This window comes from Poecilia reticulata, linkage group LG12 (assembly GCF_000633615.1).
Source record: "Poecilia reticulata strain Guanapo linkage group LG12, Guppy_female_1.0+MT, whole genome shotgun sequence".
In the NCBI taxonomy this organism is placed as follows: Eukaryota; Metazoa; Chordata; class Actinopteri; order Cyprinodontiformes; family Poeciliidae; genus Poecilia; species Poecilia reticulata.
Window position 1 is genome coordinate 1,737,663 of NC_024342.1, and position 21,277 is coordinate 1,758,939.

The window sequence follows — 21,277 nt, forward strand, 5'->3', positions numbered from 1 at the left end:
TAGATAGATAGATAGATAGATAGATAGATAGATAGATAGATAGATAGATAGATAGATAGATAGATAGATAGATAGATAGATAGATAGATAGATAGTCAGTCCATAGTACCATTTAAACCATACATATAAGTGTTTGCTGCATCAACAGATGATAAACTATTAAAATATTACATAGATTTTTTTTTGCATCATGAACTAAAGATATAGCTTTCCATATGTTCAAAAGTTCCTCGGGTCTTTTTTCATTATTCCTTACATACTTAAGGATACTAAAAAAAATAAGATAAAAAGTTTTGTTCGGGTATAGGTATAGATATAAATAAAAATTTTTACATTGAATGGTAACAGGAGCATAGTTTGACTCTAGGCTACTCTCTTTTGTCTGGAGTCAAACAGTTTAGTGCAACACCTGACAAGTATCATGAGTTTTTGTGCCTAGATGTAGGCAGAATGTTACTTTCCTTGGTTTGCTATGACTCTGTGGGAGTGTTAGGTTTATCTCATTCTCTTGGCACAAATATTTAAAGACAGAGAAATAGAAGATAACGTTTTCATTTAATGAACTTGGTTGAATTAAGTTATTTAGACTATTTTCTAATTCGACGTATTAAAAGTCATTTTTAATCTTTCATTCTGAAGTAACTTTGTGGATGTGTGGCCAAAAAACCTTTCAGAAACAAAAAAACAAGTCTGACTGAAGTTTATTCAGCCCAAAAAGTGACGCAATCCAGAATATTCTAGAGTGACATTAGGCCATCTGTCCGATAGCGGAAGCCAGGCCAAAATGGGTCAGGCAATTGGACAATGTTCCCAAACACATGAGCTACATGTAGTGTAACAGAATGAATAAAGAAGGACAAAGTTAAGGTGCCCAGTCAAAGTACAGACCCCAACCCAACAGAATGTGAGGTTGGATCTTCAGTGAGTTGTTCAGAAACATCTGGAAACTCAAATCAATTGGATGTTGTTAATAAAATGGGTTTTAGAAGAGATTGGAACATATAATTTTGAGATAATGTTCCCATTTTTGCCTTTTGCTATTTTACATGAAAACACTAACAGTATTGAAAATGTTCTTTGATTTTGTACATTCAAGTTTAAATTTAGATAACTTGACAGATAGTGACCAGACCGTTGTTGATTTGTCCTGACACATAAAACCCAACAACTAACAAAGGCTCTACCTCCATTTACCCATCATGAACAGGAGTTAAGGTAAATACACATCAGAAGAGGAGAGAGAGCATTAAGTGCACGTCCTCAGTGGCCGGTGGCCAGTGGAAAATGGCTGAATAAACAAGGTTCACAGCAGCATCACCCGCACACGACTGATGAGATTAAACGTAGTAAGCTGCTTTATGTTGAGAATAGCAACAATAAGAAGTGGAGCAGTCTGAGAGCTGCAGACAGAGAGGCTGCTGCCACGCTGTCTGGAACTGTCTCCTACCTTCTCATTTAATTCACTCCTGCAGGACTTCACAGCAACATGTAAGTCTTTCTTTTCTTCATGTCGTACATTTAAAAGTGCCGTTATTAGAAACACTGTGTCCTATCTGCTGGGTTGCTATCGGTTCCCCAGCATTAGACTCACTTTATAAGTTTTAACTTCTGTTGAAGAAAATTTGCAGCTGTCGATACATTTTTATCATTTTACTAGTAGTGCTGTAATCATTTGACAAAATATCATTTATCTCCATACACATTCAAGGTCCTTCAGATATAATTATTCTTGAATTGTAATGACTCAACCTTTATTCAAAAGACATTTAAAATCTGGAAATGTCTTTATATTGTATGAGGAACACAAAGATAGTAGGACTTGTAGCGCAGCACAAAATACATCCAAGAACTTTTGCAACATGCCTAAACTGCATTTCTATCTTTTTATTTTTGTGCCAAATCACAACAAAATACCTGTGTTTGCATTTTAGACACTTACAGCCTAGGGAAAATGCAAAAACATGATGCTTTCTGTGATTCATCTTCCAGCTGACGTGTTGCTGTTGGACTTAAGAATGAGCAAAAGGGGGAGGAGACGGAGCAGCAGGAGGAGGAAGAGCTCCAGCAGCAGCAAACGTGAGTGGGAGCAGCTCCATCAGATTAATCATGTGCTTAACTCGCTCACGTTTTCTGTGCACCTGCAAGCTTTGAATTGAGCACAAAAGTCTCATACCTGGACTCCCTCCATCTTGGAAAGGAGTAGCATGAGCTCTTACTGACTCAGGACATCCTGTTCAGCAGCAGGTTCAGAGTTTTGCTGTAATTTGCCTGTAGTTCCAATCTTTTATTTCAATGTTTTTCTGATGTGAATCTGAAAAGAAAAAGGGACACTAAGGCAAATGTGTGAAGATCATGAACCAGATGCTTTAGACACACATTTTCTGACATTGTAGAAATACAAAGGTTCTTCTGTGTTAAATGAATGTCAACCGAACAAATTCTGAACAAAAAAATGTACAGTTCCATTTCATAGTAACATATTGAAACATTGATCAAATTTGGACATTTTTACTTCCAAATTCCCAGTTATAAAACCCATAAAATTTACATAAATTGAAAAGTTATCATCTATTAACCTCATAATGTTGATACATATTCAATGGACTCAACTCTCTAGAAATTACTCTATGCAGTCACAAGTCTATTTTCTATTTACATCTTTTTAAGTTTCATGATTTTTAGAATACAACAATAAGTACATTTACACTTAAAAATCATGAACTTACAGTGGTAAAGTATTCACACCCCTTAAACTTTTCTAACATGTTATTATGTTACAACCCCAATCTTGTGATTCTAGTCAATGTATTTGAAGATACACTGTATTTAAAAGGAAACGTATCAATGTATCTGATTAGAATTTTTCATCAGAGACTAACATAGTGGTTATTCAGCCAACATTGTATCAGTGACAGCTCCATGAAAGGTTTTCAGTAGCGGGCGATGTCTTCACACATCAACTGGAACTTCTGGAGATGATGATTCCAAGAAGAATTTTAAATAAAATCAAGAAAATTATGGACAATCCGATTCCTGAGCATCATGTTCATGATATTGCCATAAAAAAAACCTTGTCTTCAGTCAGAGGCTTTTTCAAATTTGCTGTAAAACAGACTGCTATATGAGATCCTTTGCAACAATTATTTGAGCTTTTTTTTTTTTGTTAGTTACTAATTTCCCTTTGGGGTCAGTAAAGTAATTTAGAATCTTTGAACTGAATTGAATTTCCTTACAGATTATCTGTATTTCCTGCAGGTAGTCCGTCCCATTCTTCTGGAGAAGCTGTTCATGCTAGTCTGAGTGTTTAAAGCTGCAGTATGTAACTCTTATGAAGAATATGTTTTTTACACTGTTGTGACTGTATGTGATGAGACAGATCTATCAGCAGATGGACCTCATCCTTTTCCTCCTCCTGAGCTGCTATTGCTGTCTGAAGAAATGCACCGCTCCCAACTAAAAATAACCAATCAGAGCCAAGAGGAGGAGCTTAGTGCTGTTAATCAAGATCATGTACTCGCTGCTAAATGTGCTAATAGCAGAAAAATGACTTGCCGTTACAGGAAAATCTCCAACTAGCCTTAACATTCACTACAGGACCTGCTAGCTGCATCGTAATAGACAGCAAGTGGGGGAGATGGAGGTGGTAAGAGCAGTGCCACATGAGATTATGATTCACAGTGTTAAGATCCGCCTCCTGGCTCTATTTGGTTGTTTCTAGTCAGCAATGGGAGCAGGCAGAGGAATTTAGAATTTATAAAATGAGCAAACATATTTTTTCTTTTATTTCAGAAAGTTCCTCTGCCGTTCTCTTTCAAAACCAGAGCAGCAGTACAACTGTCAGCTATAAGAAGGACCTAGCTGGAAAGCATGGAGAAAACTCTCTTCAAAAAGAAAATATTCTGACCGGATTTGAAGATCAACAACATGGTCACGCTCCACCCAGCCAAAAACGATGTAAACAAGACTTTAACATGGCTGCATTTCAGGAACAAAGAAGTGCGTACACAAAAACAACAGAGCTTGAAGAACAAGGAGTGAAGATAGTAACATCAGTGTCCAAAAATGACATGGAAAAGTCCCAAACTGTCCAAATCCAACAGTCACATGAGTCCTTAAATGACGATCCAACCAACTCATCTACACCCGTAACAAACATCTTCAATGTCAGCTGCACTGGGTCACATGTGAAAGTGGAAATCCAAGAAATTCGACAGGGGAATCCTTATGGCATTAAGACCACTTGTGTTTTTATGAATGAAAACAAGGCTTCTGAGGTTATTATTAACCAGGAATATGAGGGGATGCAGATCCCTGACCATCAGCCGTTGGAGCAGCTCCCAAAAAGTGTGACCAGTCACAACCAGGAGATAAATTATAAGTTTACGTTTGGCAGCATAAATGAACAAACAAAGGAACAAAGTGAGTCAAGATCAGTCTGCTCATCAAACGTATGTGGTGATCCGAGTTACTGTCGTTGTTGCAGTGATTACATCCAACAAAACCTGGCTAAACATTTATTGGGTCCACCATCACTACTAGATGGTAATATTCAGGGGAAGGAGTCAGGCGCCTTGAACAGGGATCGGTTCTTCCAAATCTCAACACCCCGAGTCTTCAACGACATTAAGTGCAGCAGCACTTTAGAAGACCTGACAAATGACCTAGCTTCCTTTAGGATAGGAGGTCCAGCAGAATTAGCATTCCCATTTTCTGCACTGGAGAAGGAAAGAGTAGATACGACCCGTTCCTTTGATCAGCTGTCAGAATCGGATAACTATGTGCCTATGTTCATTCGGCCCTCCGTGTCTACCAATAGGTCCAGCTTTGTCAAAGATTTCATCTACTGCCAGAAGAGAAAGTCCTGGATCAGAAACAACAGCATCGCCACAGTGGAGCACAAGGAGTGTCTGCTAATGAAGAAAAGGCGCCAGACGTTTCCTGGAACGGCCCTTGATTCAGAACTGATTCAAGAGGATGTTCTGCTCCCGTACAAAGAATCAGTCTCTTCGTTCATCATGTGTTCTCTTCCTTTCCAAACTGAGAGGCTGGAAAATAACAAGCAGTTGGATGACATATTTTCTACGTATGTCAGAAAAAAATGTGTTTCTTCAGAAAGTAGAGAGAGTTCTAAAACTTGCTCAGACAGTTCAGAAACTACCGGAGAACTTACAGGCATGGAGCCTGACAGAGAAATGAGCCCAAAACTTTATGTGGAAGAGATTATTCAGGGAGGCCTGGCTATCCAAGTCATCCCTCCATCCTGCAGTGGTTCAGAGGAACAAATCCTGCAGACGATTCCCACTTTAATTGCCAAGGGCAAAGATGACAGAAGTTTTACACAAAGTAATTCTGATTCCGCTTTACCAGAACGCTCAGAACGCTCAGTCATGACAGCACCTGTTGATGCTGTTCAAAACAACGTCCTGTCCAGATCAACATCTGAGGAGACAGACATGGATTCCCTAAAAAAACACAATGTTGCCATGGAAATCGAGTCCAGCCTGACTGAAAAGTCAGTTAGTAGCCCTCCACTTCTGTTTGTTACTGATGAGCTGAATGATAAGGAGGTGCCTAAAGAAAGTCATTCAGAAGACAGAAACAAAGCAGCAGACGGTTTATTATGTGTTGTAAAACCATCTACAAATGTATTGCTCCATGCAAAGGAGCTGCCTGTTAAAGTCGGCAAGGCAGAGAAACCCACTGTGTACAGATGTAAGTTGTAGTTTCATCTCTTTTTATCAGTTGACTAAAACTGTCCAGAATATAACTTATCTGGTCTGACCCATTATGACTATTTCCAGCTAACTCTGAGGCTAGAGAGCATCTGAAGCCTGGATCTCACAAAGACAGAGACGGCACAGACCACTGGGCCAGGAAGAGAAAACTCTTCAAGGAGAGCAAGCAGTGGAGCTCTGCTGGTGGAAGTTCAATTACCAGCGACATCACAGAGGAATCAGGTAATTATTAGTTATAATTGGATTAAACTGGGTCTCAAAGTCTGTAGTCGTAGATTTCTAATAGAAAATGGTAACATACTCCTTTCACAGTGGCCATTAGTCTTTGAATCACATGGAGGAATTCAAAAATTTTGTTCCCATGTGATAGTAGTATGAAACAGGAGATGGACAGTTAGGTTGAAACTCCATCTGCACTCATTTGGTCTGTCATGTTCAAGAAAGAGTTGGGTTAAAAAGTCAAAAGTCTGTACTTACTTTGCAAGAATGGAGACATTTGTTTTCTCTTCTATAAGTGCGAACTGGTTAGGGATTTCATGCAGCATGTTCTTGAAATATATTCCAAGTAAAATGTTTTTCTTGTGGTCTCACTACTCTACACAAATGCTGCAATAGAAGGGACCTATAGGATCTTCCTGAAACTTCTGCCGGTTTTGTGTAGTAACTTCACTAGCTTCTTCTGTCTTGGCCGGAAGGAATTTTGTTCATACTCCTTCAATCTTAGTAAAAACACACATAACTATGTTCTTGTGTAGTATTTAACGTCTTCAAACAATTGATGTTTCACTGTCACCTGTGGTAAAAAGAAATGGATCATGATGAAAAGAACAAGATCCAAGATGTAGGCGGTTGGAAACTGGGTGAGGGTCTCCATCGTCCAGGAAGAGCCTGGAGTTTAGCAGCTTCTCCTCCACTTTGAAAGTTGACTGTTTACCTGGTTCATACATTTAATCAGGATCTTCCTAAGGTCCTCATTTTTGAGATTTTTATGTTCATGTTCCCAAGGAAGGTGGCCTTTGGGCAGAAAGGCCCATCGTCGTTTCCTTACCGTATTTAGTGCTGACATTTCACACGTCTTTTTCTAGTATCAGAGGATGCACTTTCTACAAATGTGACAGTTCAAGACAACGAAGACAGGGGGTTTTACGTAGAGACATTCCACTCTTCAGCGTGGATTTACCAAGGAGACGACATAAACTCAGGCGCCATCGGTCCCAATCTCACTGTCAGAACGCGAGCTGCCTCAAGTAAGCTAATGTTGAAACTCTATAAGAAAGCTTATTTATTCAGGAGTTTTCACATTGATCTTTGTTGAAACAAAATGCTCTGAGTATCATGAATGCAGGACGGGTTTGAATGTTTTGTCTAAATTCTCTCCCCAGTTCGAGACAGGACTGTTCAAATCAGCAAAGGGACAGGAGAATATCCCTGGGGCTTTCGAATACAGTTTTCCAAACCCATTGTTGTAACTGAAGTTGACACAAGTAAGTGATGAGTAATTCTAAGTGATTTAGTTATTTTTAATCAGCAGAACAACTCATAGAGAAGTGATTAGTCAAATGTAAACTGAATCTTTGCCAGATTTTGGGTACTGTAATGTTGAGTGTATTTCTTCTGCAGAAAAACGAACAAACATGTAGTTTTGGGTTTTGGGATAATTAAACCAAGTCAATGTTATTACATTGGCTCATTCATTTCCTAAATCAAAAACTTACCAATTGAATAGTAATTTTCTTGTCCAGAGGGTATTATGTGGCTGTGTTTATTTTTCTTTGTAGGATCATACATGTGATCTGTTTGCTTTCAGATGGAGCAGCGGAGGAAGCAGGACTAATAGTGGGCGACTACGTCCTTGCTGTTAATGGAATTGACGTTACCAGCATTCCTCATTCGGAGGCAGCTAATTTAGCCAGACAAGGTATGAAGTTCTGTCAGGTTAAACACCAGAAACAAAACTAAACATTTGAGACATTCTGAAAAGATTCTGCTGCTTTGAGCTTGATGATGTGTGATAAAGTGACGGTGTGATAAGCTTGTGCTTCTACTTACACTTTTTCAGGTAAACTTGGTGTTCTTGCCATAGACAGGAAATTAAATATGAACTGTTTCTGTCTTTGTTTTGTCTTATGCTTTATTTTTATTCTGCAGTATGTGTTTTTTTTCTTTTTTTACTTGTGTATAAACAGGTCAAAAATGACCAAAAAATAAATATCTGTCTAAATAGCTATCTATGTATATTATTTTGTCACAACTGTTAAGCTGAAGCCTGACACTGATCAAAGTTGTAATATTTATTGTAGGTCCAGGTATTCTAACATTGACCATTGGATCAGACATTGCTCGGGGTCCTAACACACCCAGACCACCATGCCGGGGTTACCTCCATAAGCGTACCCAGTCTGGTCTAATCAAAGGCTGGAGGAAGAGGTGGTTTGTTCTCACACATGACTGCTGCCTGTACTACTTCAAAAACAAACGAGTGAGTATAGGCAGAGGGATGCTTGCTCTGAAGATAAACGTCTATAGAAAATAAAATGTCTCTAATGAACATGACTCCATTTGTAATCCAGGATGAAGGTAAGCGGCAGCCGTTATCCTCAGTGAAGCTGGAAGGCGCTGAGGTGGGGCTGGATGATTCCCTGGGAAAGCCGTTTGTTTTCAAGTGTCGCCCTCAGTTTGGCAGTCGGGTGTACTCTCTCTGCGCCACTTCCAACCAGGAAATGAAAAGGTAATGTAGGACCAACTAAATCAAATAGTTTTATAAAGTCTATTCTTCAGACTCTGATTTAAAGCAACATGAATTTAAGTCCGATGACGTATTTCAGTTTCATTCATATTCCATCAATATTTCAATGAATAATTTTTTGGTTGTGATCCCTTTGTGACTGCAGATGGTGTGAAGCTATGGAAAGAGCTGTTCATCCCATTACACAGGTAGCCAAATCTGTCAAAAAATCACCTTGTTTTTATTGTTAAAGCCTTTGAATCACACATTTCTCTGACTTTTATACTTATCACAATATCATATTTTACATAAACTCTGAGATTATTTTCTGTTGTAGAACCATGTGTGGGTTGACGTCACAAGACACAACTCCAACATGCCGCCGCTGGCTGTGAAAAACCCGGACTGTCTGGGTCTGCTCAACAAACTGGACAGGAGTAAAGACACGTGGGTCCAGCACTACTGCATTCTGAAAGACGCGTGTCTCTACTTGTACAGCGGCATCCGCTCAACCCACGCACATGGTAGGAATCTGTGCCAGGTGAAACTGTTGAAGTCTTGTCAGCAGATGTAGTGTTGGTGTCAAATGCGGTCATATCTTTAATTGTTTTATTATATATATACATTATCATTTGCTTCCTATATATTTAAACAGAATTAATGTATTAATGTGCATTACACCAAGTTTCAGAGTCTGGGGCTGTCATGAATTAGCATCAGTCAGTACCTCCAGGATGTTGCAATGTTTAGTTTTTTTGTGATTATTGCAGCTCAAAATTAGTTATTTTGACTGATCACATTTTTCAAAAACATTTCAGTCAAAGTTGCAATTTTTTTGTAAGCTATAATACAAATCAAATCAGGAGGGGTCAAAGTGCAAAATAAGAATTCCATATTAGTCATTCAAGTTAATATGAACAGTAGAAGCAAATCCTACAAAACATCTCAGAATGACTGGCTGAAACAAAAATAAAAATTTTACTTTTCAGTTTCACTCATACTTCCATCATGCAGGTTTGTACAACAGGAATTTCAATTAGAAGGGGCTAATTTAGTTGCATTTGAGTTACAGTGATTGGTCAGAAAAGAAGGAAAAAGTAACACAGATAAGATTATTTCAGAGATATGAGATAATCTGACCCAGGTGGAAAATGACTGCTGAAAGTTGCCTGTCCATGCAAACTTTGTGAATGGTGAGTGAATCTGTTACTAGGTGCAATCGCAGCATCGCAAATTCCTGGAGGAACCGATCAGTGTGTGACTGACTGAGCCACCTGATTAGCTACAAAAATCAAAACATCTGATAAACATATATGCAGTCAGTTGTTAGTCCTTGTTTCCTCAGAGAGATTAATTTTTTTCATTTCTGAAATGATTTATTAATACATTTATCAGAACACCGTGTTGCCTCTGCCTTCAGGTGGGATTTACCTTCAGGGCTATGCTGTGCGGGAGCAGGCCTATGGATCCAAAAAGTCCACAATTGAACTGAAACCTCCGTCTGATGAGTTCAAGACGTTTTACTTCTGTGCCGACAATTCAGCTGAAAATAAACGGTAAGGAGTTGGCTTTTTGAGGCACTTCACAGGCTTCATCAGCCAGATTAATTCAGTCTGTGATAAACTGGTAGAGCTGCTGCTGTTTAGGGCAGATCTCTTCTGCAGAAGAACAAACTGAATGAGAACTCTCCTCACAAAGCGTCGTAATGTGTAGTTTTATCCTTTAATTTTATGAAAAACTTGTTGACAGAACCAACCAGAAGTTTTCAAAACAGGAATTAATGTATCTGATCAGCTTCGATGTCCGACATGCAACCTCAGTGATTTTATGGCTGTTTTGTTTGTGCTCTATCAGATGGATTTTAGCCATCAAAGCCTCCATAAAGAAGTGGCGGCCATTTCACCAGGTCCTTCAGGACTACATGAGCCTCCCACCAGAAGAAACCAGGATGTGAGGAACAGCTGGACTCTGTAGATGTTAGCAGCCTGAGGACCGAGACGAGTTTCCAGTATGATGACAGTTTCACCGCTCCTACTGTGCTGCTGTTAAGAAAATAATATTGCTTGTAAATGTTCAAACCATTAAAAATTTCCTTAATCCAACAGGATGTCAAATGAGATTTAATAAATGTAAATAAAAGCTGATCAACTCCGTCTTCTGTATTCCTCTAATTTCTCATGGAGTATTTGGGTAGCACTTTATTTGAAGGGTGTGCATGAGACTGACATGACTGTCATAAACACAGAGGAGTTATGACTGTTAATCATGAAGTGTCATTCAGTAAATAAAGGCATTTTAATGCAAACTTGAACTTTTAATGCACTAAAACTTGCATTAAAAGTCCATTAAAAGAATCAACTTTGCATTAAAAGTGTCATCATTTACAGAATGACATTTACTGACAACAGTCATAAACATTCATGAAGACTCCTTCATGTTGTTGTGTCATATTTATGACAGCGTCATGTCAGTCTTATGCACACCCCTTCAAATAACGTGCTAGAAGTATTTGCAAAACTTTTCTAGAGTCAAATACATCGAACTAAAATTACATAAAGGTTTTTATTTTGAAGGCCTGAGTTGAAAATGTTATTTTGAAGGTCTTGACTAGAAGTGCAGTCCTGTGTTTTGTAAAGACTCTGAGTTCAGTGGTTTGAAGCCTGGCTGCATTGCCACATTCGCAATGAAGCCCGACCTGAAGCCTCTGTCTGTGATCCTCCTCCTGGTTGGACTGTCTGTCCCTGTGGACGGCTGTCCTCCCCGCTGCAAGTGCGATTGGAAAACCAAACATGTGTCATGCACTGGAGTAGAACTTGTGCCTCTTTTCCACTTGTCCTTGCAGGAGGTGTAAGTAATTAAGTTTTTGACTCAAATGTTAGTTAGCAAGTGGTGATGGCTGATGCATTTCTTACTTGTGTTTTAGGTGGCTCGTGAGGACAAAGCTTGCTTACATTCCTCAAAATGCTTTTGCCAGTTTGCCCAACATTTCTCACATGTAAGATTTTTATTTTAATCAACATTAATGTTTCTGTGAAATATGTAAAACTAGCCTGCAAAATTTAATTACAGTCAGACAACTCGAGGCAACTTTTTATGTCATTGAGAAAACTGAAAATGATCCTATTTATCAGCTAAACCGTTTAAATTAAAACACAACTGTTTATGCTTTTCTACTATAGTTGCAGTGTAGCTGTTCAGCAAAACTGGCTTTTTATTTGCAAACACAGCTGCACACATATTTCTTCATGACCTTGACTGATTATACAGCCTTTATTCTGACATTATGTTGAGTTAAAATAATCTTTTATCTCACAAAATTTGTCCTGACCCTTTAAAGAAATGCTGTGTTTATGTCTGTGAAACTATGATGCGTGAGTTAGATACAGCGTGAGTTAGAAACATGCTCTATAAACTAAACAATATTTTTTCTGCCATTTAGAAATGTTAAACTGAATGCACATTTTGTCTGTTCATGGCATGGATTGTTTCAGTGCATGGTGGTAGCCTTGAGGGCCCACATTGCTGTGAAGCATAAACATATAAAGGTTTGACACAATAAGATTTCTGGATGCCTGATGCCATCAAAGATGGGTTGGTGTGTGTGTGTGCTGCAGTGGTGAGTCAGCGTGAAGACAGTCTGACTAACACAATGATGGAGAGACAAAAGTAAAGACAAAAGCGTTAAAGAAAGAGAACAGTTGAAAACAGTGTTTTTGAAAGTGGGGGCCACCAGGGGGTGCCTTCAGAAAGTCATGTTGCCTGATAGAAATTTTCCATCATAGAACTCATTGCCAGCTAAAATCATAAGGTATGAAACAGCATTTATGTCAAATAAATGTAATAATTATTGAAAAGTAAATTAAATTGAGAAAAAAAGTAAAATTCAATGTTTCTTTCCATATTTTGTAGCATTGTCTTTGGATTTGCAAATAGGGTAATACCGTTTGAGAGGCCATGGCATGGAAAAGTTTGAGAACCTTCTGGCTGAACATTTTATTTTTTTCCCCATCTAATCTTGTTTTGTTGTGTCTTTGTGCGTCTGCCACACGGTCAAGACCCCTGACTATCAGACAGGATTACATCTTTTCATGGTTACCAATTCGGTTCTGAATTCTAAAGAGAGCATCCATGTCAATCCAGTGTCAGAGCCAGATGCAAAAGCTAATGCCTCCCTGGAAAATCCTGAGGCAGGATTAAATGGGTGATATTATATATTTGATGTTTGGATGTTTTATTTTTCTGTGATGATTGTGTTTCTTAATCACCTGGTAGTTTTATCCTGTGGAAGGAGACATATAAGTGAAGTTTACCTTACCATATATGAGCAAAACTGAGTGGATAAAATTAATGTAGCTTGGACAGAAGAACACTGAACCAGAAATTCACTTCTGTTAATAACAAGAGTAACAATACATGAACGTTTGGGTGAATAACTTCTTGTGCCAGGATTTACTCAAGACACCGCTCTGGTTCACTCAAGTTATTATTTCAAGAAGCAAAAATAAATGCATTGTTTTTTCAGTCAGTTAGAATACTCTGTGAATAATAAAGGTTCTGTGTTTTGTGTTATTTATCTTATTTTATTTTTTTACAGATACATCTCTGATGACAGTGCCTTAAGATCTCTTGAGAGAAATTCTTTTTACAATCTGTCCAGCGTCATGCACATGTAAGTGACTTTAAACAGCTTGAGATGTCTTCCTTTATTGTCACATTCTGGGGCATAAATGTTAATTAGCTTGAATACTAATAATTTCTCATTGGACCCTAATATATCGCACCAGGATTCAGTTAAATAAGCTGCATTAGATGATTATTTTTAAGAAATAAAATGCATGAAAAACCAAAAACAGCATTTGTTCTTAGTGTGTGTCAGATCTGTTTGTGTGCATGTGATGTGTGTACACATGATGGTTTGTCTGTGTGTCCAGAGAGCTGCACAGCATCAAAACACTGTCATACATTCATCCAGAGGCATTCAAGGAACTTCCAAACTTAAAATATCTGTAAGTCTCTGTTTATATGTTTAGTGTAAGAGTATTTTGTTCTTTTAAGAGAGTAAATGACAATCCTATGAATACAGTGGATCCCTGGAATTCAGAGGATTAGGGACAAGAACCTCCTGCAAATAACTAGAATCCTTGAGCACTTGGGATCTCCTCTAATAGACTAAATATGCACTAATACACACAACCATATTAGCACTAGCACAGAAGCTAACATCCACAGACTTATCTCTGCTCTTGGAGGTACAGCCAATCAGTCGCAAGGAAAATTAATGGTGCTCCTGGATTGGCTGCTTTTAAAACACCAGCCAATAGAGTGTCAAGTAGATTTAGGAGCAACATACTTCAGATTCACTGCATTTTCTATCAGATACTTTAGATATGTCCTCTGAAAAAAACTCACCAATAGGCAAAAATAATTTAAAGTTAATGTTCCACAGAAAAATTTCTAAATATTAACCTATAATAGGTGAGGGACCACTGTAAACATTTTATTACTTTCTCATTCGATGTGTTTCATTGCAGTGGGATCACCAACACGGGTCTGACATCATTTCCTGTTTTACAATACGTTCAGTCAAGACAGGAGGATTTCATTTTGTATGTATTCTAGAGGTGTAAGCAAACTTTGCTAGTCAACAGAAACCTCAGCGTGTTTTAACTGGTGTGGATAATTTTAGTCATTTTGTCTGTTTATTCAGGGAAATAGTGGAAAATGTCTTCCTACGAGTGATCCCTGCCAACTCCTTCACTGGAGTATCTGAGAACGCTTTGACAGTGTAAGTTGGAGTTAGTTGAAGTCAGCTAAGGCAATCCAATTGAGAAATAGCAAATTAATAATTTACAGTCATTTTTCTGAACTAATTATGCACTTTGATCACAGCAGACCCTTTTAAGCATCAAACATAACGGTCACATTCAATTAATTTGGGTATTTTAGAAAAAGTTAATTCATTTCAGTGATTCCATTCAGTAAGTGAAAAACATGACACAGATTGAAGCTACAGTATGTAATTTTCCTAAAAATGTATATTTTCTTCATATTTATCAAAACTGTCACCCTGCTGTGACAGCGCAATCCGAGACAAATAATCTGTGAAAAAATCAATCTCCTCCACATCCTCCCTGAGCCATCTGAAGAAATGCACCACTCCTTACCAAAAACAGAGCCAGGAGGAGGGGCTTAGCTCTGTCAATCATCCTCATGTACTTGTTGCTCAATGAGCTAATAGTGGAGAAACAACTGACTGTTACAGGAAAACTATTTATGTGCTGTCATCGGTTGCTATGCTAAGTAGTTAGCTGCAGCTTGCTGTTGGCCAGTGCTGTTTTTTAGCACATATTGACATAAATAGGACAGCTTGGAAGTCGCTGTCTGCGAAGTTTACAACATGCTGGCCCTATAAATGAGACTTTGAACAAACACTTCATTATTTATCTGAAACACCGTAGAGTTATGAGATGTTTTTGTGTCCCACCATGTCATAGCATTCTTGTCTTCTTTGTCTCGTAGCATGCTTAATGGAAATGGTTTGACGGAGATCCAAGACTACGCTTTCAATGGCAGCCAGCTGGAAGAAGTGTGAGGCCTTTTGAATTAATAATAAAAAAATATAAAAATATTGAGAACTCAAAAGAATAACACTATATAGAAGTCATTACTGTTGTATTAGCACACTATTTTAGTTTGTTTTGTTTGGGGGGGGGGCATGTCACATGTTTAAAAATTAGCTCTCTGTTTTTTCTGCTAAAAACACATTTTCTGAAATGTTGGCATTACTGTTTCAAAAAAAAAAAAAATGATTGATCACTTTTTAAAAATTCTCTCTTTGTAATTCCAGATACCTTCACAGGAATATGGATTTGGAACATATAGCCGAATATGCATTTTATGGGGTGATTCATGGCCCCACTCACTTGTAAGTCTATTAATAACTCAATGTGCATTGATTCATGTGGTAACACCTTACTTATAGAACATGCAGTATGTGTGTTTACCCTTAAATTGTACCAACATTTTTAAATAACAGTCAAGGGTAAAATTATTAATTTCCCGAGCAGATTTAGATTTCAAATGATTTCATTCAACCCAGAACTGCTTCTGGTTGGATGTCTCTTCTAGGATCATTGACCTGTTTACAGTCATGTCACAGAATCTCAATGGTGTTTGAGTCCAGACTGTAAGCAGGCCTCTTTTTTGGGTCAATCAGGTGTGAAGTCAATATTTGTTTTCTTATTTGTTCACCAGTTTTTTTTTATCCTGGAACTTTCCCATGGGTGTGATTTTTCATCAGTCCCTCTTTTGTGTGCTGAAACACTGAGCTTTATTAAAACCATGCAGTGATTTGATGTCAGAATCTTTATGTGAAAAAGCATTTGCCCCCTTAATCAAACACATGCTAACATCAAAGATCAATGGAGTAAATTAAAAGTGTAATTTTCGAACGATGATTTAACTTATTAATTGAAAATAGGTTGGAACCATAAGCACCCTTGATCAATCATGAATTAAAAACAGTTTTAATTTGGTTGAACTTATGTGATTATCCACATTTTAAGGTTTGGTTTCTTTAGCCACACTCAGGCTTGATTACTGCCTGATTAAAAAAAAACATTGAAACAGAAATAAAAAATTTAAAATAGGAAATCATCAAGTAAAGAATTATGATAACAGATGATAATTGCTACAATGCATCTATCAATCTGGAAAAGTCATTTCTAAAACTTTGTGAGTCCAGCCAATCACTATGAGTGTCATCCACAAACAGAGAAAACATTGAACACTGGTGAACTTTCACTGAGGTCATTTAAAGAGCGACATCTGAAGCGCTGCAGGCTGCACTGCTTTAAGTCTAAGTTAAATACAAAATACCAATGTGAGTGAATTCCTTACTCTTATCTCTTCTATCATTCCAGAGACCTTTCAGAAACTAAAGTACACTCTCTGCCTTCAATAGGCATGAGCAGCATTGAGATCCTTCAAGTTCGTAAAACATGGGCACTCAAAGCTCTGCCTCCTTTTAGTGCTTTTCTTCATTTGCAGAGTGCTTACATGACCTTCGCAAGCCATTGCTGTGGCCTTAAAATGCTCAAAAGATGGAGAAGGTGAGTAAAAAAACAAAAGTGCTGGAAACAGTTCCCACGTTCCTCACATTCAAACAAACTCCAGGTCTCACAGTGCAACAAGTTCATGTGAAGACACGGGCTGCAACGTTGTCATTCTATTTGTTATAGATAAATACTTTATGACGTTACCTTCTATTTAAAAAGCAAACGGTACAGTGATGTTTAAAATTGGTTGAAGAGATGTGAGGGTTGATCAAATTGGCCAACCAACCCTGATTTTTGAGTTTGAGGACCTATTTGCTAAGTTGAGAATGTAAAATGTTTTAATGAATATCACATTTTATAGGAACAATTGCTGCATTTCTATTACAAATATGCACAAATCTGTGTTTATATTTTGCCAGTGTTGATGAAACCATTGCAGTGTTTCTATTAAATAAGAGTTGAGATTAAAATCACACGTGAATAAGCTTATTCACATGATAAGTTGTTGAAAATAATGACAATGACAGATGCAAACAGTTGCATGAGATATATTCATAATTCATCCATGGTGCTAGCGCTAGCGCTCATCCTCTATCAGCCAATCAGAGGAGAAGTTGCCGTCTTATTCAGGGGTTTGTGCGACAAGCCCTGCTAACTTGGGAGCAGCATTGTATGCAGCATTTTGGAGAAATTGTAGTCGGCCATTGTGCAGAAGAGTTACGGATTCAGACCCACCTTTTTATGAACTGTGATGCTGTGAGAGCTCTGGTGGAGCCAGCTGCACATTGTCCGAAAAAAACCAAAACAACCTAAAACAAACCATCATCCTCCAACTACTTCCTGTCGTCTTCTTTGCCATTTTCACCAGTAGCAACATCCGATTGTTTATTACGTGACTCATGATTCGTTACGACCGAAAAACCACCTCATCCTAGCGCAAAAATACTTAATTAAAAACATGTTTTTTCAAAATTGCCTTGTTTCTATTAAGCTAATTTATTTTCATAACTTTAATTTGTGTAATTTTACAGTTAATGGAAACGTAGCTAGTGACTGAATTGAAGTATCCAGGAATGTCGACAAACAGACATTTTCATAAGATGTGACTGAAAGTGAACCATATCGTGACACCTTGAGGCTGGTTTGCAACAATTAAAACATTCTTGTGTTTTTTCTCTCCAAACACAGAGAAGAACATTTCTGCAACCAAACCAGGGCTGCTGTCACACAACTGCAGGAATCCTTTACGGTTCTGGGAAACAATCTGCCCAATCATCTGAAAAACAACTTTCAGACCCCAACTTACCACCGAAACAACCCTGGCATTTGGGGTCTGGACAAAAAGGCTAAGGATGAGGGCTTGTTTGATGTGGATTTATCTTCAGAGGCGCTAGGGGAAGAGTTGGACTTTGCTCTGTGTGATGATCTTCACCAAGATACCGGACCGTTGTGCACGCCTCTGCCTGATGCACTGAACCCCTGTGAGGACGTAATGAGCCAGGGCTTCCTGCGGGTGTTGGTCTGGGTCGTTAGCTTGTTAGCCATTTCAGCTAACTTGTTGGTGCTCTTCATCCTGTTGACATCTCAACAGAAGCTGTCTGTCACCCGTTTCCTTTTGGGTCACCTGGCTTTTGCCGATGGCTGTATGGGGATGTACTTGCTGCTGATAGCTACAGTCGATTACTACACACATTCTAACTACTACCATTATGCTATTTCTTGGCAAACAGGAAGTGGCTGTCAGATGGCAGGGATTTTATCACTGTTTGCCAGTGAATTATCTGTGTATACATTGACTGCAATCAGCTTCCAGCGCTGGCATGCGATCTTCAACGCCATGAGGCCGGACAGACAGATGAGGCTGCGGCATGCGGCCGTGCTGATGCTCATTGGATGGCTACTTTGTGGGACAGTAGCCTTTTTGCCAGTGCTTGGTGTGAACACTTACCAGAGAGTGAGCATTTGTCTGCCCATGGACAGTGAGACAGTCGTTGCCCAGTTTTATATTGTTTCTGTTCTAATTCTAAACATAATGGCTTTTATAGTAGTAAGCCTGTGTTACCTGCACATCTACTGTATGGTGCACAATCCCCAGCATGATTCCAGCCGATGTGACACCAGCATGGCCAAACGGATGGCTGTTCTTATCTTTACCAACTTCCTGTGTCTGGCTCCTATTTGTTTCTATGGTTTGGTGGCAGTGTTCCACCAGCCACTGATGACCATCACAGATTCTAAGGTTTGCATTTTTCTTTGGATAGTGGACCCCTGTCTGTTGGCTCTTCAGTATTCATGGATCAACTTATTTGCGCATTTTTCTCTGGAATGTGATTCCAAGCTATTCAGAAAATATCTGCTGATTATTTTTCCACAGATTATATCTGCAATATTCTAAATAAAATGCAGTTTGGGAAGCTGAAATACATAGAAACAATGCTGCTATTGTCTGGCTTTTGCAAAGGACCCAATCCAAAAAACCCATTTATTTCCATTAGTACTGATTGCCTGAACCCCTAAGAGCAGCTTGGGAGTACTGCTAGCACTAGCTAATGGTAGAGCTAGCTTGCGCCAGGCTAGTGTCAACCACCTTGGCACTGGCTTTTGTGTTATGGTGTGTGTTAATGTATGTTGAAGAATATTTGGTGCTTGAACAATTATAATAAGCAGAGACAGTGCTAATAAAAAGTATTTACCCCCTTCAGAGCAGATACTCTTGAACATGACCCATCACTATTACTCATTATTGATTTGTAAAAGCAATAAAAAGGACAAAACATCCCAGGAGGTGAATACTCACACTTCATATATGCAATATTTGAATGTTTTTAGAGGAGATCTCAAGTGTCAAGTGTTCATGGACTACAGCTATTTGTGCAAACTTGTGTTTTCTAGCCCATTTAAATACAGGGGTCTACTATAGTTTCAATTCAGATTTTTTTTTCTTTCTTAAAATAATAACCGATTTGTATTTTCTCCGCAGGTGCTGCTCGTGCTCTTCTACCCGCTGAACTCTTGTGCACACCCGTTTTTTTACGCCATCTTGACCAAGGCGTTTCACAGAGACATCCTGATGCTGTTCAGTCGGATGGGGCTGTGCCAGAAGCAGGCGTACCACTCTCGAAGCCAGTTCCTCTGCATCACTCCACATGTTTACAGAGAGACTTTGCCCGGCCGCACTGCCAGTCAGCAACATCAAAACACATGAACCATGTGTTCACTTCTCAAACATATTTAAATACAACCCAGTAGTCTCTTTCTTTGTGTCTGTTATTATGAATTACAGTAAAAAATGTTGTCCTCCTTCAATTTGAAATGAATGGAATAATACCAATACCGCAAAATGAAAAACTAAAATCTGTTTTTAATACATGCTTACATGTTTTAACTGATCTATGTAAGTGTAACCCAACGTAAGTTCAACAGTTTTAAATGATTTACAGATTAGCGAATACATCCTTAGCGAATAAACCGTTGCAGAGGCTTTTAAATTCTTGGAACTTTAAGATGATGGTTAAGGAAAAGAAATAACTTGCTTGTATATTTATGCAAGCTGTACTTTTCCAGAAGTCAGTACAAATGCAATTTCATCTGAGGGAAAAGAAGATAGAAAAGTATGCATTTTGATTATCTTCAAGTAAAATCTAAACTGATGCTTCACACTTTCCATATGCAGGTGTTTGATGTTATCTAGCTATAATTAAAGGCAAGRTCATATGTTTGTTTGTTTCTTTTTTGTTGCAGTTAAAATCCAAACACATTTCCTAATGAGGTCATCCTCAGGGTTTTTTTCAGTCCCCTTCCGGACACAAGCATGCAGCACCGAGCAGCTCAGACCTGAAGAAAAACACTTCAGTGCCTCTGTTTAGATCCTTTGTGCTCACAGAAAGCAGGACAGCAGTAATGGGCTTCCCGAGGCATTACTGTGGTCTGGCAATGGTAAAAGGAAAGTATAAGAAAGTAAAGGAATTAATAGTGTTGGAAGAGATTTCCAATCTTTGGCTTCCAGTTTAGTTTATTATGTAAGGCCCCAAGTCAGGTATCTTCTTTTATTTTCTTCCTGACTCCTGGCAGTGAAAAATATACTGAAAAAATATGCTGGTTTCGTAATAACAACTACACAGTAAATATATGGGTGAAAATGATCTAAGGAAAAAAAATAATAAAATGAAAAAGAGGTGAAAGTAGATAGAAGCGCTGAGGGAAAAAGAAAAACAATGAACAAACTAGCATTTAGTAGAGTTGATTAATTTCATGTCACTGTAAACATTCCTGCATGGGGAAACAGTTGGTAGCCTTAATACAATGGAAATGTTATAACTACAATTTTTGAAATCATTTACAATAAATGTATAAAGATATTTCAAAAATAGTCTATAGTTTTTAAACATTTAAGACCAACTTTTCATTCTCTGATAATTTTTCCCAATGTCTTATTTTAAATCCATGTTTAAAATAAGGCATTATCACATAAACTTGTTTTGTTTAGTACTTTGGATCATAGTACAAGAATCTCTTGCCATGAATCTAAAGCTTTTTTTTTTTCGAATGTGAAACAAACTTAAAGCTGCAGTACGTAACGTTTACAAAATAACATGTTTTCTTCATATTTGTTAAAACTGTCATCGTGTTGTGATAGTGTGATATGAAACAATTAATCTGTGAAATAATCTCCTCCCTGATCTGGTATTGCTGTTGGTCAGAAACAACCAATCAGAGCCAGGAGGAGGGTCCTAGTGTTGTAAATCATGTATTAGCTAAAT

The 21,277-nt window shown here is 38.2% G+C and overlaps 1 protein-coding gene across 3 annotated transcripts; it reads left to right on the plus strand.

Moving 5' to 3' along the window:
- Nucleotides 1–11,059: 11,059 nt before the first annotated feature.
- LOC103473163 (thyrotropin receptor-like) lies at nucleotides 11,060–20,231 on the plus strand. Of its 3 annotated transcripts, none has more exons than XM_008423164.1 (11): nucleotides 11,060–11,307; nucleotides 11,384–11,455; nucleotides 13,055–13,129; nucleotides 13,392–13,466; nucleotides 13,992–14,066; nucleotides 14,168–14,245; nucleotides 14,980–15,048; nucleotides 15,308–15,385; nucleotides 16,383–16,571; nucleotides 17,706–18,756; nucleotides 19,498–20,231. In XM_008423164.1, exons 1-11 carry the CDS (start codon nucleotides 11,144–11,146, stop codon nucleotides 19,720–19,722), a joined length of 2,151 nt encoding a protein of 716 aa, XP_008421386.1. In that variant the 5' UTR covers nucleotides 11,060–11,143; the 3' UTR covers nucleotides 19,723–20,231. The 3 variants fall into 3 exon arrangements, with proteins under 3 accessions (XP_008421386.1, XP_008421388.1, XP_008421387.1); XM_008423166.1 differs by having other exon boundaries at nucleotides 14,980–15,046; nucleotides 16,510–16,571; XM_008423165.1 differs by lacking the exon at nucleotides 11,384–11,455.
- Nucleotides 20,232–21,277: the final 1,046 nt, after the last annotated feature.

Excerpts from the sequence above, each read along its gene's own strand:
- LOC103473163 (XM_008423164.1), top strand. The coding sequence starts at position 11,144 with ATGAAGCCCGACCTGAAGCCTCTGTCTGTGATCCTCCTCCTGGTTGGA. Across the intron at positions 11,456-13,054 it reads TTGCCCAACATTTCTCACAT|ATACATCTCTGATGACAGTG; the intron begins GTAAGATTTTTA and ends ATTTTTTTACAG. Across the intron at positions 15,049-15,307 it reads GGCAGCCAGCTGGAAGAAGT|ATACCTTCACAGGAATATGG; the intron begins GTGAGGCCTTTT and ends TTGTAATTCCAG.